General features: G+C 34.1%; 1 protein-coding gene across 5 annotated transcripts in view; it reads left to right on the forward strand.

Annotated features, from left to right (window-relative positions):
* Positions 1-14,817, forward strand: part of ARL13B (ADP ribosylation factor like GTPase 13B) — a 71,097-nt gene that overhangs the window by 54,408 nt on the left and 1,872 nt on the right. For 4 of the 5 annotated variants that reach the window (XM_045851785.1, XM_045851787.1, XM_045851789.1 and 1 more), the window contains exons 6-9: positions 239-353; positions 3,333-3,558; positions 7,072-7,188; positions 8,157-8,225. In XM_045851785.1, the coding sequence (XP_045707741.1) occupies positions 239-353; positions 3,333-3,558; positions 7,072-7,188; positions 8,157-8,225 (527 nt within the window). The remainder of the gene's footprint in view (positions 1-238; positions 354-3,332; positions 3,559-7,071; positions 7,189-8,156; positions 8,226-14,817) is intronic. The other variant, XM_045851786.1, reaches the window with a different exon arrangement.

The raw sequence follows: 14,817 nt of genomic DNA on the forward strand, positions 1-14,817 counted from the left end.
TAATAAATTGATAAATATAAACAAGTAGCACACAGAAAAATGATTAATATGCACTGTTGATATTAAGAAATCACTCCTAGGGAATGTTATTTTTGTCAGCATTTCTTTCCTTTAAAAATTGAAATGAATAATCTGTACCTGGGGATAAAGGCCTGTTATCTGCATAAAGATTTCTGAAACTCAGCAGTAATTCAGAGCCTCAGCAATTACTTTTTTTTTTTCCCCTCTCAAACAATAGAGAACAAAGAGAACGAGAGCAGGTGGAACTCAATGGAACCAGTGGTCTGGCTGAGGTGGACCCAGAACCAGTTATTGTTAATCCTTTCCAGCCGATAGCAACTGTGATCATTGAGGTATGGATGGTGGCAAGTGTAATTTTTGTATCTTAAGTTATAAAATGGGAAGTTAAGAAAGGAGGCAGGGAATTAGGAAAGGAGGCAGAAGTATTTCACCAGAGACCAATTATTTCTAAAGGAATTGAATGGGAGACACAGGTTAAAGGTTTGTTGCTTTTTTCTCTTCAAATTTCCCTCTAGTATAAAAAGGAAAGGTGATTTAAGCATTAACTGAGAATAAAAATTAAGATTAGATGTAGCCACTGTAATAGTTAGTGTTCTGAAAAATCTGTTTTGTTATTTATTTCCTATGGTATTAATATATTTACTTTTATTTACATTGTGTCTTTGTCTCTGTATTGCTGTTACTATTATCTCTTTACAGTAATATTTAGATGCTTATGATGCATTATACTATGTAAATGAATTTCTTACTGTTTACCCAGGATACTTAAGAGTGTTTCAAACTATAACAAATTCTTTTATGAATAAATGTGATTTATTTTCATTGTAATTGGCAAAACTTTTAGCAAAATTAACTTGTAGATTATTAATCATGAAGAAGTTAAGGGGTTTTGTGTGTGGTGTGTGTGTGTGTCTGTATATCTGTGTCTTTGTTTTTGTTTTCTACTGGTGCCCAGAGTTTGCAAAGTTTACTCACCCTCAGCAGCCAATGCCTCCTCCAAGGCAGAGCTTCCTAAACTTGCTCTCCAATCACCAGTGCTTAATGTGGCAGCTGGTTTGCTGGTTCCACTGCCTGTATGTTTTCCATTCCTCTTCCCCTGTCACTGCCTCCTTCCACACAGGTGCTCATCTGGAAAGGTGGATGATTGTTTCTTCCTTGGGGCTGCTGCTGAGGAGGGAGGCAGCTCCACAGGTAAGAAGATGATTGGATAATTTTTGTATTGTTTTGTTTTGCAAAATAATTGGAATATGAAATATATGGACTTAAGTTGCTAGGTATCAGAAGGTTAATTGTATTTAATCTTTTTATTAACTCCATTGCATTGAACTTAATTGTGTGCTTTTCTAAGTACAGTAAAGCTGTTTTTGAAAGCTGTTTTAATAAGAAGCTATTGTTTTGTCTCCCTCCTATTAAATATTATTTTTGTCAAGTTTTGTTTTATGTTCTTTAAAACATATTGGTGGAGAAGAGAGAAATCAAGTTGGACTTTTCGGTTTGAAACATTAATTTACATATCTAATAAAGCTCACCTATGAATAATGGCCAATTTTCTAGTACTGTGGTTACTTAGAAAAGACATAATGCTTCTACCAACATTATATTTTTCACTGGATGAAGATGTAAACAATACTGGTGTATGAAGTAGTATACCTTATATCGAAAATCCCTGAGTCAATTAGTGGCGTGGGGGAAGTACACCAGTTACTCTTTTAATCTACAATAATTTTAAGACTTGTAAAGAAATGAAACAAATGAAAACAAATTACCTATAGTCCTTTATATCAAGCATATTTTCCTTTTCCTCCCACAAAATTTATTCCTTAAAATCTTTGCATTTTAGAGAAGCAGCTTATTTTTATTTGATGTTTATCACAGATAAAAATGTTGAGGCATTGGTACCAATGGAATCAATGGAATGTTAATAAACATTGAATAAACTTAATTATGCCTGAGCACTTTGTGTAAAATAAAAATGGCATTTCGAATCTGGGAGAACTGGATGTTGGGACAACTGAACAATCATCTTGAAAAAAGTAAAATTTTCAAACACTGTATATACTATATTAAATCCAGAAGACTGAAATGTATTTTTTTAAAAGAAGCCTTAAAAAGAACTAGCACATAATAGTATTAAACATTTGTATATATTTGAAGGAGGAAAAACTTTCAAAGCAAAGCAGTCAAACCACAAACCATGAACTAAAAATAGATCAATCTTATGATGTTATTTTAAAAGCTGTTCTACAAAGTTAAAGGCAATAAAACCCAGACAAACCCTAATGAAAAATATCTGAGACACATAGTACCAAAGAAGAACCCTTAAAATTATTACAAAAATGAGAATCAAATAGAAAAGTGGACATTGGTTTACTATGGGTAGTTCCTTAACGAAAAATAAAAAATGGCAATAACTGTATTTAATAGTTCATTTTCAGTGATAAATAGTTATAAAACATAAGTTAAACCAACACTGAGATAAAAACACTAGTTTGATAAAGATATAAAAGATGGATAATGATATATAGTATTAAAAAAGATATGAGGAAATAATCACTCTTCAACTTTTTGCCTGGGATATAAATTGACTTTACTTTTTCTAAAGGGAAGGTTGTAATGTGTCACATTTTAAAATGTGCTTACCCAGTGTCAACAACAGTTCTAATGGTAGGAATTTATTCTGAAGAACTAATTCAATAGTTGTGTTTCTTTTAGTAGTGAAAAATTTAAAGTAACCCCTTTGTTCATTGATCAGGAATTTGTAAAATAAGTTACAACAACTTATTCATTATCATAATAAATATTCAAAATGGTAATGTAATTGGTGAAAGTAATCATTGCTGACACTTACATGACATTTAGGTAACACTTGACAAGGTGTCAGGCACTATTCGAAAGAAATATACTTAAGTTAAAACTTCAGTTCTTTTTGTTTAAAAGAAACATAGATATGTATATATAGAGAAACAGTCTATCACATTTATGTATGTTCGTGGGTGGTGTATGTCTGTATATGTGTGGTAGGCAAAAAAAACATCTCTTAGTGATTATGCACCAAATAGTGGTCATCTGTAAGTTGTGGGTTTACTGGTAATATTTCTGGTAATATTTGTTTTCTTCCTTTACAATCTGTTTTTTGGATGTTTGGCAATTAGCATGTTTCAATGATGTATTTAACAAATAATTTTAATGGAAACATCACAGTTTTCCGAAGTTACAGAATACTCTTGGATTATTTGCCTTTTCCTGTAAAGCTATCTTAGATACAACTGTTACATTAAAGATGATATATTTCATTATTTCATTTTTGTTAGAATGAAAAAAAGCTTGAAAAAGAGAAAAAGAGGCAAAATATGGAGAAAGACTATGCTGATTGGCCCCAGAAACACAGAATGGAGCATGAGCAAGTAGAGACACAGAGCCAGCTCAGTGACAGTAGCCAACAAACCAATGAGTTTGGGATAGTAGAAAATTACAACGAAGCATTAGCACAGCAGTTGGAGAATGAAGATGAGACATACCAGCCATCATCAGAATCAGGTGATAAATCTAGTTGTTAAATAAGAAGGTTACATATATATGATATAAACTTAATTATACCTCTTTGTCATGATTATTTTCACAATTATATTTTTGTCTCTAAATGCAGTATTTATCATGATTGTCTCATGGTTTTTAGTTTACGCATTAGCCAATTTGCTAACCTGTGTTTTTATTCAAGATGCCTTAAAAGTAGTCTTTTGCAACTTAAAAGAATTTCAGCAGAAATTTTCAATTTTACTTTCATTAATTTATAATATAGCCCCAGGAATCCTTGAAAAGGCTTTTTGAGGTTTTTGTTTGTTTTTTTAAGCCCCATAATGCTATCATCAGCATCATGTCCTTTACTGACCTGTTATTTTTGTAGGATGCAGCCATAATCAGTTGAACATTTTTAAAGTCTTAATCAGATAGTAATTTTTCTCTTATTTTAATATAATAGAAAATTTTCAATTCATAATTACTTTTCCTTTTCTAAGTGTTATATAATTTAACTGGAAGTTTGTGTCTTTTGGTATCATAAAGACACAGCCAGTATCTGGAATCAGACAACCTGGGATGGAACCCTGACTTTTCCATCTAGATATATGCTATGTTATGTGACATTCTTCAGTCTTCCTCATCTCTAAAGTAGAAGTATGCATCATTTTGAACAGATTTGAAGGTTATTTATAATAAAAATAACTACAGTGTTCTAGCACGGGCCTGACAAATGGGAGCTACTTAATAATTTTTAGTTCCTTGCTATTCCTAGTTAACAATACATTCCATTGTATATAAGGATTTTTATACAGTATCAAAAGTTCATGAAAATAAGATTTCAGTCCTTCAGGAACAGATTAGCTAACATGGATATTTTGTTATATATAAAATAATTAGATTTGAGAGTTGTACTTTTTGTAAATTGGGAAGTTAAGGCAGCCATATTGTACCCATATAGCTCTGTCAGCAGAGTTAAAGAGAAACTAGACTTAAAGTAGCCTCTCAATATATTAAAAGAACTCTAACACACATTGCTAAAGAGCAATATTTGACAGATATTTTAAAAAGCATAAGAAGTTCTAAGATAGTCAATCATATAACTATAATAATTATTGTTATAATTAACAATTTAGAACATGATTTCATATGCCTTATATTATTTGACACAGCATTGTGTTATTAAACATAGTAATCCTAAAGTATGTTATTCCCATTCTATAGAATAGGAAACCAGGGACTGGGAAGGTTGACTGACCTTTTAAAGATCATACATATTATCTGTGGCTGGGCTGAGACCCTACCTCTAGAGCAGATCATCGGCTCTAACTTGAATGCTCTTCCATGATGGTCAGCTCAGTACCATACTTTTCTGGAGGCTCTCTTTCCTTTCTGCCAGCTGTAAAGCTGGCAGCTCTAATTGTAAAAAGATGTCTTTGTTTCCATCTGGAGTAAAATGTGTCAAATGACACTAATTGATTTAGAAAGTAATATGTTTCTAAATGTGTTTGTATTTCTTATTGTTTTATAGGTTTCATAGATGTTGAGTATTTCTTAAGTAACAGATAATTCCGTTTTAGAAAATGTTTTACATAGTATATAAATTTAGTATGGGATTGTAAACAAAAATATTTCAGTAACTTTTATATTTGGTTATTTACTACGCCATTCTGGGTTACATTGTTAAAGTCTACATACTAACAACACAGATGTTACGGAAACATTAGTGTTTTAAAGATTATTTATTTATTTATTTATTTATTTTTAGACAGGGGAAGGAAGGGAGAAAGAGAGTGAGAGAAACATCAGTGTGTGGTTGCCTCTCGAGCATCCCCTACTGGGGACCTGGCCCTCAATCCAGGCACTTGCCCTGACTGGGAATCAAACCTGCGACCCTTTGGATCTCAGGCCAGTGCTCAATCCACTGAGCCATACCAGCTAGGGCCCTAAAATGTTATCCCGTGCTTATATGAGAATCTGTAGGTAGTTGTTTGTTAAAAGAACACAAATTCTGCAAATCTAATGTGATTCTTGGTTATATATACCACATAGAACAAAAGTAGATTTAAAATTGTGAGTACGTGAAACAATTTATTCTTATATTATTATTTATTAATTATTGCATTATTTTTCATACAAATAACTATAAACCTACCTTTGCCCCATTCTGTATTTATATTGGGCATACCTTATTTGGGGGTTATTTTAAAGAGTAATGTGATTGGATTTGATTAGGGTCTTCTTTACATTTCAAGTGTTTATAATTGAACTACTTATACCAGTGGTTCCCAACCTTTTTGGTGCCAGGGACCGGTTTTATGGAAGACAATTTTTCCATGGGCTGGGGTTGGGGGTGAGACAGGAGGTGGAGCTCAGAGGGTAATGCGAGTGGCATCGACAGACCAGCAAGAGGGAGGTTGAGGACCCCTGATTTATACCATATATATGAGGTCTGTGCAGAAGATATCCAGGCATATAATTTGAAAGATAGAGACATTTATTGAAGAAGATACAAGATACCAGAAGCATTGTACATAGGATAGTAACACCTCAGTCACCTTCAAAGTAGGCACCTTGGGGGCTCACACAGTTCTCCCAGTGCCATCAGCTGCCCTGTCTTATTTTCTGAGTCTCATTGATGGTCTGAAATCTCTTCCCTTTCAAAGGTGATTTTACTTTTGGGAAAAGCCAGAAGTCACAGGGCACCAAATCTGGGCTGTAGTGGGGTAGAGTCACTTGGATGATTTGATGTTTTGTCAAAAAATCCTGCACAAGATTTGGTGCGTAAGTGGACGCATTGTCATGATGAAGCTGACAATCACCAGTTGCCCATAGCTGCAGCATTTTGAATCATCCAAATAGTTTCCACAGAGGAATGTTCAAGCTTAACTCAAAATTTGATGCAGATTTGTTGCTGTACTCACTCAGTCATTTTAAATGCGACAGCCACACAGTACACATGCTCACTCAATGGCATCTACCGTCCCCGCTGACTAGTACAGTGAAGTCATCATTGTTCACGCATGTGCATTCCAGTCCACTCTTCTTGGCTGCCAGGTTACATCGAAGTCATCCAAACCATTCTTGTTATATTAACAATGGCTGGACTTTTTTCAGACAGACCTCTATATATGATCTACTGAGACAAGTCAACACCACTCCTTTTTCCCTAGGTCATTCTGAGTTTTATGGAAATCCTTGCAATAATTGTATTTACTTAATATAACATATGTTACATATGAAAAAAATATATTACTTTGGAAATACGGACTTTTTTAGTATTCTGAGTAACCTCTCATAGAACTTAGAATATAGGCTTTTTGTTGTTTGTATCATATTTGTTAATCATTTCATAAGCAATCATTTAAAAATTAATTCTTAGTAAAAGCAAGTTCACATTTTGATATTGGTAATAATTTCCCACTTGAATTAAAGAAGCATTTCTATGGTAGTAATATCAACATTCTAGTTCTAATCTTAATTTTTATTATATGAGTTTAATTTTTCCCAAGTTCCATGTTTATATTCTTGTAGATAATAGTAAAAAGAAAACTAAGAAACTAAGAATAAAAAGGAGTCACCGTGTAGAACCTGTTAATACAGATGACTCTGCTCCTAAGAGCCCCACACCGCCCCCACCTCCTCCTCCTGGTGAGTACTTTGATTTTGATTCTGAATTTAAAATCCGGCTTTGAACAAAAGCAGGATTGAAGAAAAGGAAAGAAATTGTGTACTTTTTATTCAGTGTATTCATTATCCTGTGAATTGGCAAAAAAGGTAGAATCCTTTGCATGATTTTGTTCATAATTGATGAACATAAGTATTTGTTGCTTTTTTAACCATAAGAAATGTTTTATAAAGGTAAAAATAAGTAAAATTAATAAGCAAACCTTACCTGGAAACTTCCTAGAATAGATTCAAATCTTAATTAAAATATCAGTGCATAGATTGCTAAAAGGAATTTAAGTAGAAAAGATGGCTAGTGTGAGCTTTTAAAAAACTGCATCTTTCATCTTGAAAGTTAACAGTTGAAACCAAGATACATGAATTTTTCCATTATATTTTAACACACATACCGACCTTTAAGTTGTTATGAAGCTTAAATGCAATACTGCATGTAAAGCACTAGGACATAATAACTGCATAATTATTATGAGTAATTTTTCAGCACTAGGCATAGTACCTTGTATACTCTAGGTGCTTGGTAAATATACAAATGTATATGTTTATACTGTCCTTTTAGCCCTGCTAGAAGGCTTTTACATCGTAACATTTTCCTTTGAGAATTATTTGAAGATTCATTTGTAGTATTCCATTTTATAAGTAAACATTTCTTATAGCCTCTCCTAGAAGTTAAAATAATAGTGTAAGTTTATTTGTGGTAGTGGTGAAGATGCTTATATTTTAACTAAAGGTAAATAATATTTAAAGCAAATGTTAACATCTATGCATTTTAAAATAGAAATTTAAAATGAGTTTATGGATAATCATTATTGTGCCATTCAGTATATATGAATTGACATCAAATATTATATACATTCCTATATAGAAAGGGATCCTCTCAACCAACCTAAAGAGACATTATTTAACAGTGTTTAAATGTTTTTCTCTTTCTTTAGTTGGCTGGGGAACCCCCAAAGTCACTAGACTTCCAAAACTTGAGCCTCTTGGTGAAACACGTCATAATGGTAATGCAAAAGCATCAGTTTTCAAATATCTATGCATACTACATTCACTTTTCTTTACCTCATCACTTCAACAAACTTTTAATTTTGGAAGAATTCACAGCCGTCCTTTTTCACTATACATCATTTTTTTTTTTCATTTTATTTCAGTTTTTTTATTTTTACGTGTCCTTTGCCTCTAAATAATTTGAGTTGGTGTTTACCTTAGAATACAGAGGTCAAAATAATCATAGCATGTGTTTATCCATTATACTTGTATATTTATGTAAATTGTGATGGAAAGTGAAAGGCTTTACAACAACTTAAATTAAATAGAACTTCCAATTATAGTGCTTTAAAAACTTCATTGTTTTATATACATGTGCTCAATGTACTCAATGATGGCATATAACTGCTGTTTCTCTGCTTCTAATGAGACACCAAGTTGCTGAGGATTAAAATGAAGTAAATATCAACACAATTGTAGAATCAGAGATCAATTGAGTATACCAACAATCATTAGCGAAAATTAGAAGATTTATTTTCATCTTTAAAGAGAGAAAAGTTTATCCTTAGGCTATATCAGAATTACAGTGAAATCACATCTGTTTGGTTGACTGACTTTACATCACAAAGCTTTTATGGACCATAATAGGTTAGTTTTTATTTGAAATGATATATGTTAGAATACGTTATCAGTTTAAATATTCAGTATGTCATTAGAAAAAAATAGGTAATGTTAATATATTTGTGTTTGTGTATGTGTATATATATATGCACGAACATGTATATATAGAAAATATTAATCTCTTATGACAGATATTTTTTTCTTACTGAATCAGGTATCCAAGAAACAACTATTTGGTATTTGATACAATCTAAAACATTGGTGATACCAAGATGAATAAAACATAAATTCTGCCTTTCTGGGGATCCTAGTCTAATAGAGAAGACCATACTTCAGCTTACTTTACTCTGTGACAATTCACAATATATAGTTACATGTCTATGGTGTAGAATTGGAGAGTACTCTATACAAGCTGTTGGGACAGTTAGTGAAAGTGGTATTAGGACTGGCCCTTTAAAGGAGAAGAGTCTGTCAGCACAAGAAACAGTAGACTTCAAAGGTAGAGAGGTTGGAAAGGCCAGCAGGTATTTGGAAAATAGCATAAAGTTACTTGTGACTGGAGCTTATTTCCATGTGGATAGAGTGCATAAGAGAAGAAATTTAAAGTTATGGAGAGTGTTGAAAATGGAATTATGGTTTAGAGACTGATTGTGAAGGGGCTGACATATATGTGAAGCTATTTGGTATAATTTTACAAGAGATGCTATATGTTTTTAGCAGGGAAATAGTGTTACTAGTTTTGTAGTTTAGAAACCTATTTTTGACACAAATTGAAGTAAAGACTTGACGGTGGCCACATCTGAGGTAAGAAAGGATCCCAGTTGCAGTAGTCAAAGTGAGAAGGGAGGAATGGAAATTAGAATGGAGAATAAAAAATCTATGCAGTGAGCATTTTAACAAGTAACTAATTGATGAATGGTTATATGGGTTGAGGGAGAGAGGAATAGAGGATTATTTCACTAGAGGGGTTAGAAAGTTGGTGTTACCTGTAAGACTGAAAATCCATAAGGGAGGAGAAAACCTGCTTTGGAGGTGTGTGTAGGTTTATCTGTTTGGAAATGTCTGTACTCCAGTACAAGTGAGATTCTGGAGCTCAGGAGAAAAGAAGGGCCAAGTGTGTGGGTGGGTATGTAGGTAGATTTTTTAAAATTTATTTTTTATTTTTATTTTTAAGTATATTTTATTGATTGTGCTATTACAGTTGTCCCAATTTTCTCCCCTCCACCCTACTCCCCAATCCTCCAGCATCCCCCCCTGCACCTTAGTTCATGTCCATGAGTTGTACATGTAAGTTCTTTGACTTCTCTGGTTCCTGTACCATTCTTAACCTCTCCCTGTCTATTTTATGCCTACCAGTTATGCTTGTTACTCCTTGTACCTTCTCCCCCAGTGCTTTCTCTCACCTTTTCTACTGAAAGCCCTCCATGTGATGTCCATTTCTCTGATTCTGTTCCTGTTCTAGTTTTTGTTTTCATTGTTTTTTTTATTTTAGGTTATTAATAGTTGTGAGTTTGTTGTCATTTTACTGTTCATAGTTTTTGATCTTTAATTTCTTAGATAAGTCCCTTTAACATTTCATATAATAAGGGCTTGGTGATGATGAACTCCTTTAACTTGATCTTATTTGGGAAGCACTTTATCTGCCCTTCCATTCTAAATGATCGCTTTGCTGAATAGTAATCTTGGATGTGGGTCCTTGCCTTTAATGACTTCCAATACTTCTTTCCAGGTCCTTCTTGCCTGTAAGGTTTCTTTTGAGAAGTCAGCTGATAGTTCTTTGGGCAATCCTTTTTAGGCAACTCTCCTTTTCTCTTGGTGCTTTGGAGATTCTCTCTTTATCTTTAATCTTGGGTAACTTAATGATGATGTACCTTGGTGTGTTCCTCTTTGGGTCCAATTTCTTTGGGACTCTCTGGGCTTCCTGGACTTCCTGGAAGTCTATTTCCTTCACCAGGTTGGGGAAGTTTTCTTTCATTATTTGTTCAAATAAGTTTTCAATTTCTTGCTTTTCCTCTTCTCCTTCTGGCACCCCTATAAATCAGATATTGGAACATTTAAAGTTATCCCAGAGGTTCCTAAGCCTCTCCTCACTTTTTTGAATTCTTGTTTCTTCATTCTGTTCCAGTTGATTGTTTTTCTTCCTTTCATTCCAAATTGTTGATGTGAATCTCAGTTTCCTTCCCTTCACTGTTGGTTCTCTGAATATTTTGCTTTATTTCATTTGGGGTAGCCTTCATTTGTATCTTCATTTTGTGACTGACCTCAATCAGTTCTGTGAGCATCCTGTTTAGCAGTGTTTTGAACTCTGCATCTGTTGTCTGTTTCCTCATCACTTAGTTCTTTTTCAGGAGTTTTGCTCTGTTCTTTCATTTGGGTCATGTTTCTTTGTCTCGGTGCACCTGTTAAGTTGTAAGGGGGTGGGGCCTTAGATATTCACCAGGGCAAGGCAACCTTCTGTGTTGCGTTTGTGGCACTGTCTGTGAGGAAGGGGTCAGAGAGGAAGCAATGCAGCTCACCTGCTCAACTCTAGCCCCACTTTCCAACAAACTCTCTTGTGTGAGACTGGGAGTTTCTCCCCACTGTGGCCACCCCTGCCATAGTCCACAGCCAGGTCTGAGTTTCAGTTTCCAGTTCAACCAGCCCTGCCACCCACCCTGTGTAGTCCCCCGCCTCCACCTGCCCCGCTTCCCATCTCCCTCCTACTGGTCTGGTTGTCTGTTTCTTTAATTCCTTGGTTGTCAGAGTTCCATGCAATTGGATTTTCTGGCATTTCTGGTTGTTTATGGTTTTTAGATCGGTTGTTATCTTCCTTTTGGTTGTGTGAGGAAGCAAAGAGTTTCTACCTATGCGTCCATCTTGGCCAGAACTCCCTTTTTTTAAAAATTTCAGTTGTCATCACACCATAGGAGTGCTTTGCCCATAATGCTCTGTGATTGTTTACTGAATGAATGCAGTTGAGTGAATTATAGTTTCCTATTTTGGGGGGAAAGCATGTAGAATGCAGAGAAAAGAACTAATGTTAACATCTCAGGGGAACATTATAGTTAAGGGCAAGTGGAAAAGAGTTTAAAAATGGGCTGAGAACATCATTTTTGTTTTGTTTTCTCTTTCTTTTTAAAAATTAGAACTGGGAATTATAATAATTAAGTTTAAGACCACCATATTCCTATATTTCAGTTAATTTTCAGTTTGTATCAATAAATTAAGCTTCTCATAGCAGATAAGAAAACACTATAACTTCAAAAAATTAAAAATATCTGTATTATTTTTTCATAAATTTTAAGTCAGATTATACCTAAGCTGAATTAAAAAACAATGTATGACCATTTCTGCTTGTAGTAATAGAGGAAAAAAGCAGATACAATAAATTAAATTTTTTTTAAATGAAACCTTTTTTTTAAGATTTTATTTATTTATTTTTAGAGAGGGAAGAGGGGGGAGAGAGAGAGAGAGAGAGGGAGGGAGGGAGGGAGGGAGGGAGAAAGAAAGAGAGAAAGAGGGAGAGAGAGAGAAATATCAATGTGCAGTTGCTGGGGGCCGTGGCCTGCAACCCTGGCATGTGCCCTGGCTGGGAATCGAACCTGCAACACTTTGATTCGCAGCCTGAGCTCAATCCATTGAGCTACACCAGCCAGGTAAAATTTTTAATAAAAGTAATTTAATAACAATTTTTAGAGTTTATCATGAGATCTTCATCCAAGATGCTTATAGGTCCCAATGTTATAATTTCATTCTCTTTTCCCCTCTAACTTGGTACACATTTCTTTGCATTTGATTCATGGAAAGTAGATAAGTACATGATAAACTACCTTAGATAAGTAAATTTAACTGTGATTGGCTTGGTACTTAAAATTTACTATGATGAAAAACAATTTGTTATAGTCAGATGGGAATTTTTAAGGCAGATTCTCTCTTGTTCTTTGATTATAGACATTTACCTTGATAACAATTTGATTCTACTTTTCTAATTGTTTTTATTGTCTGTAAAGCTTATTCAATGTAACAGATAAGACAAATGCATTCAGAGAAGAGATGAGAATCTGTTTTTCCTTAGTAAATATTCCCCATCCATACTTCATTAATATGTTATGTGTTGTACATTATGGGAAATAAGTCAGAAATTTATTCCAAATTACCAAATGTATAAACTAGAGAATATTTTCAAACTTGAAAGTTCTGTATGTAGTATTACTACTATTTAATTTTTCATGTTAAAGTGTTTGAACCCTTTATATAAAACTGGGTGTTAAGTTGGTCATACCAGTTGGGCACTAAGGTCAACTTATATTCCCTACAGTTAAGCTAATAAGAAACTTGCTTTGTAGAATGATTTAAGTTTTCTGGCAAAGAACTAATATAATATCAACTGCAAAAATAAAATAATATTTCGTGAGGGAAAGAGATAACTTCTTGCTAGGTTTTTCTACCGGGATACTGGATCTCTTGGCAGTTTGTATTCATGAATGTCTGCTCCAGTAAACTGAGACTCCCTGCGTTTGCCAGTCTGTCTGTCCAATATTGGATGCAGTGTTCTGTCTTGTGACCTGCTGTCTCTTACGGATCCAAGGAGAGCTGATGATTTTTCAGACTGCTCAGCTATTTACTTCATGTTAGGATGGAGTGATGACTTCCAAGTTCCTTAAATGCTATTAGGATTTTGTTAAATTAACATTTGTTAAGGTGGACCCCTGAGTGCTATATGGTAAGCTTGAGTTCTGAAAGACCACCAGAGAAACTGCAATAGATTTTATTACTCATAAGTTTTGGAGGAAGTACATGGCATGCCTTGAGGCTTCTACAGGGGGCGATCCAGGCAGGGTGCAGGAAGAGAGATCTACAGGATGTGGGGCACTTGCCTTTTTTAGGGTATGTGGGTGATGTGCTTTGGTATCTCAGGCTAAAGCCAAACTTGTTCATTCAAAGCAAAAAGAGTGGAGTTTTGTTAAGTTCCACTGGGGTATTACATGAGAAAAGGCCTTGGAGGACAAGGGAGACTCCTGTCCACAAGGGTCATTGGGGAATTCATATCTGGGACTTACTTATGACTCTACAGACAGTTATGGAGGGCATGTGCTTGCATGAAGGGCTGCTATCTGTTTAAGGTCTCCGACAGCCACTTGTCCAAACAGAATAGAAGCTGAGGCAGCTATACCATGGAGTAAGCTTAGCTCAACTCCAGACACATGCAGAACTGAAAATGGGTCCCTAATACGTTTTCTTTCTTTTTAAATTAAATTTATTTGAGTGACATTGGTTAATAGGATCATATAGGTTTCAAGTGTGCATTTCTGTGACACTTGATCTGTACATTGCATTGTGTGCCTAACTAATACATTTTCAGTATATTTCTTTCAAGTAATCCTGAGCACTTATGCTTCTATTATAATTTTAAGGGATTAAGCCAGAAATAATTACTTACTAGAAGTTTAGATATGCTGTTAAATTTATTAGCCAGTTTGTGATAATGAAGGGATAGGAACTTACTATGAAATAGAAAATAAAACTTTTGTATCAAATATTCCCTAAATCACTAAACTATATTGAAGCATCAGTATAAAAAATTCCTACTTATCAGAACACTAAGATAATTAATTATTTCTTCCAGAACACCTAGAAGTAATAGCAGTTGGGTAAGAACATGGATTATACAAACACTGACTCATCAGGGCTTTGACAACAGGTTCCATAGGTTTTGAATATTTGTTATTCATTCTCTTCTAAGGTGAACATGTAACTGGAAACAAAAATAATAATGTATACATTAGGTGCAGCTTTTTATTAAATTAACTAGAGATTAATTTACAATATAGTGTTAAAGATTTACCGTAGTGGTTGTGTTTTGAATTTAAGTTTTCTTAGATTTTGATTTTTTTCTGTTCTCCTATTGCTTCATCTGTCAAGTCAGTGTCTTTTTTTTTTTATAAAGGCATTGGTTGGCAAATAATGAATTGTATCAAAAATATGTATTTACCATAACTGTTTTTGTGT

The sequence above is a fragment of the Phyllostomus hastatus genome, unplaced genomic scaffold, assembly GCF_019186645.2.
Source record: "Phyllostomus hastatus isolate PE091 unplaced genomic scaffold, TTU_PhHast_1.1 phas_contig_86, whole genome shotgun sequence".
Lineage (NCBI taxonomy): Eukaryota > Metazoa > Chordata > Mammalia > Chiroptera > Phyllostomidae > Phyllostomus > Phyllostomus hastatus.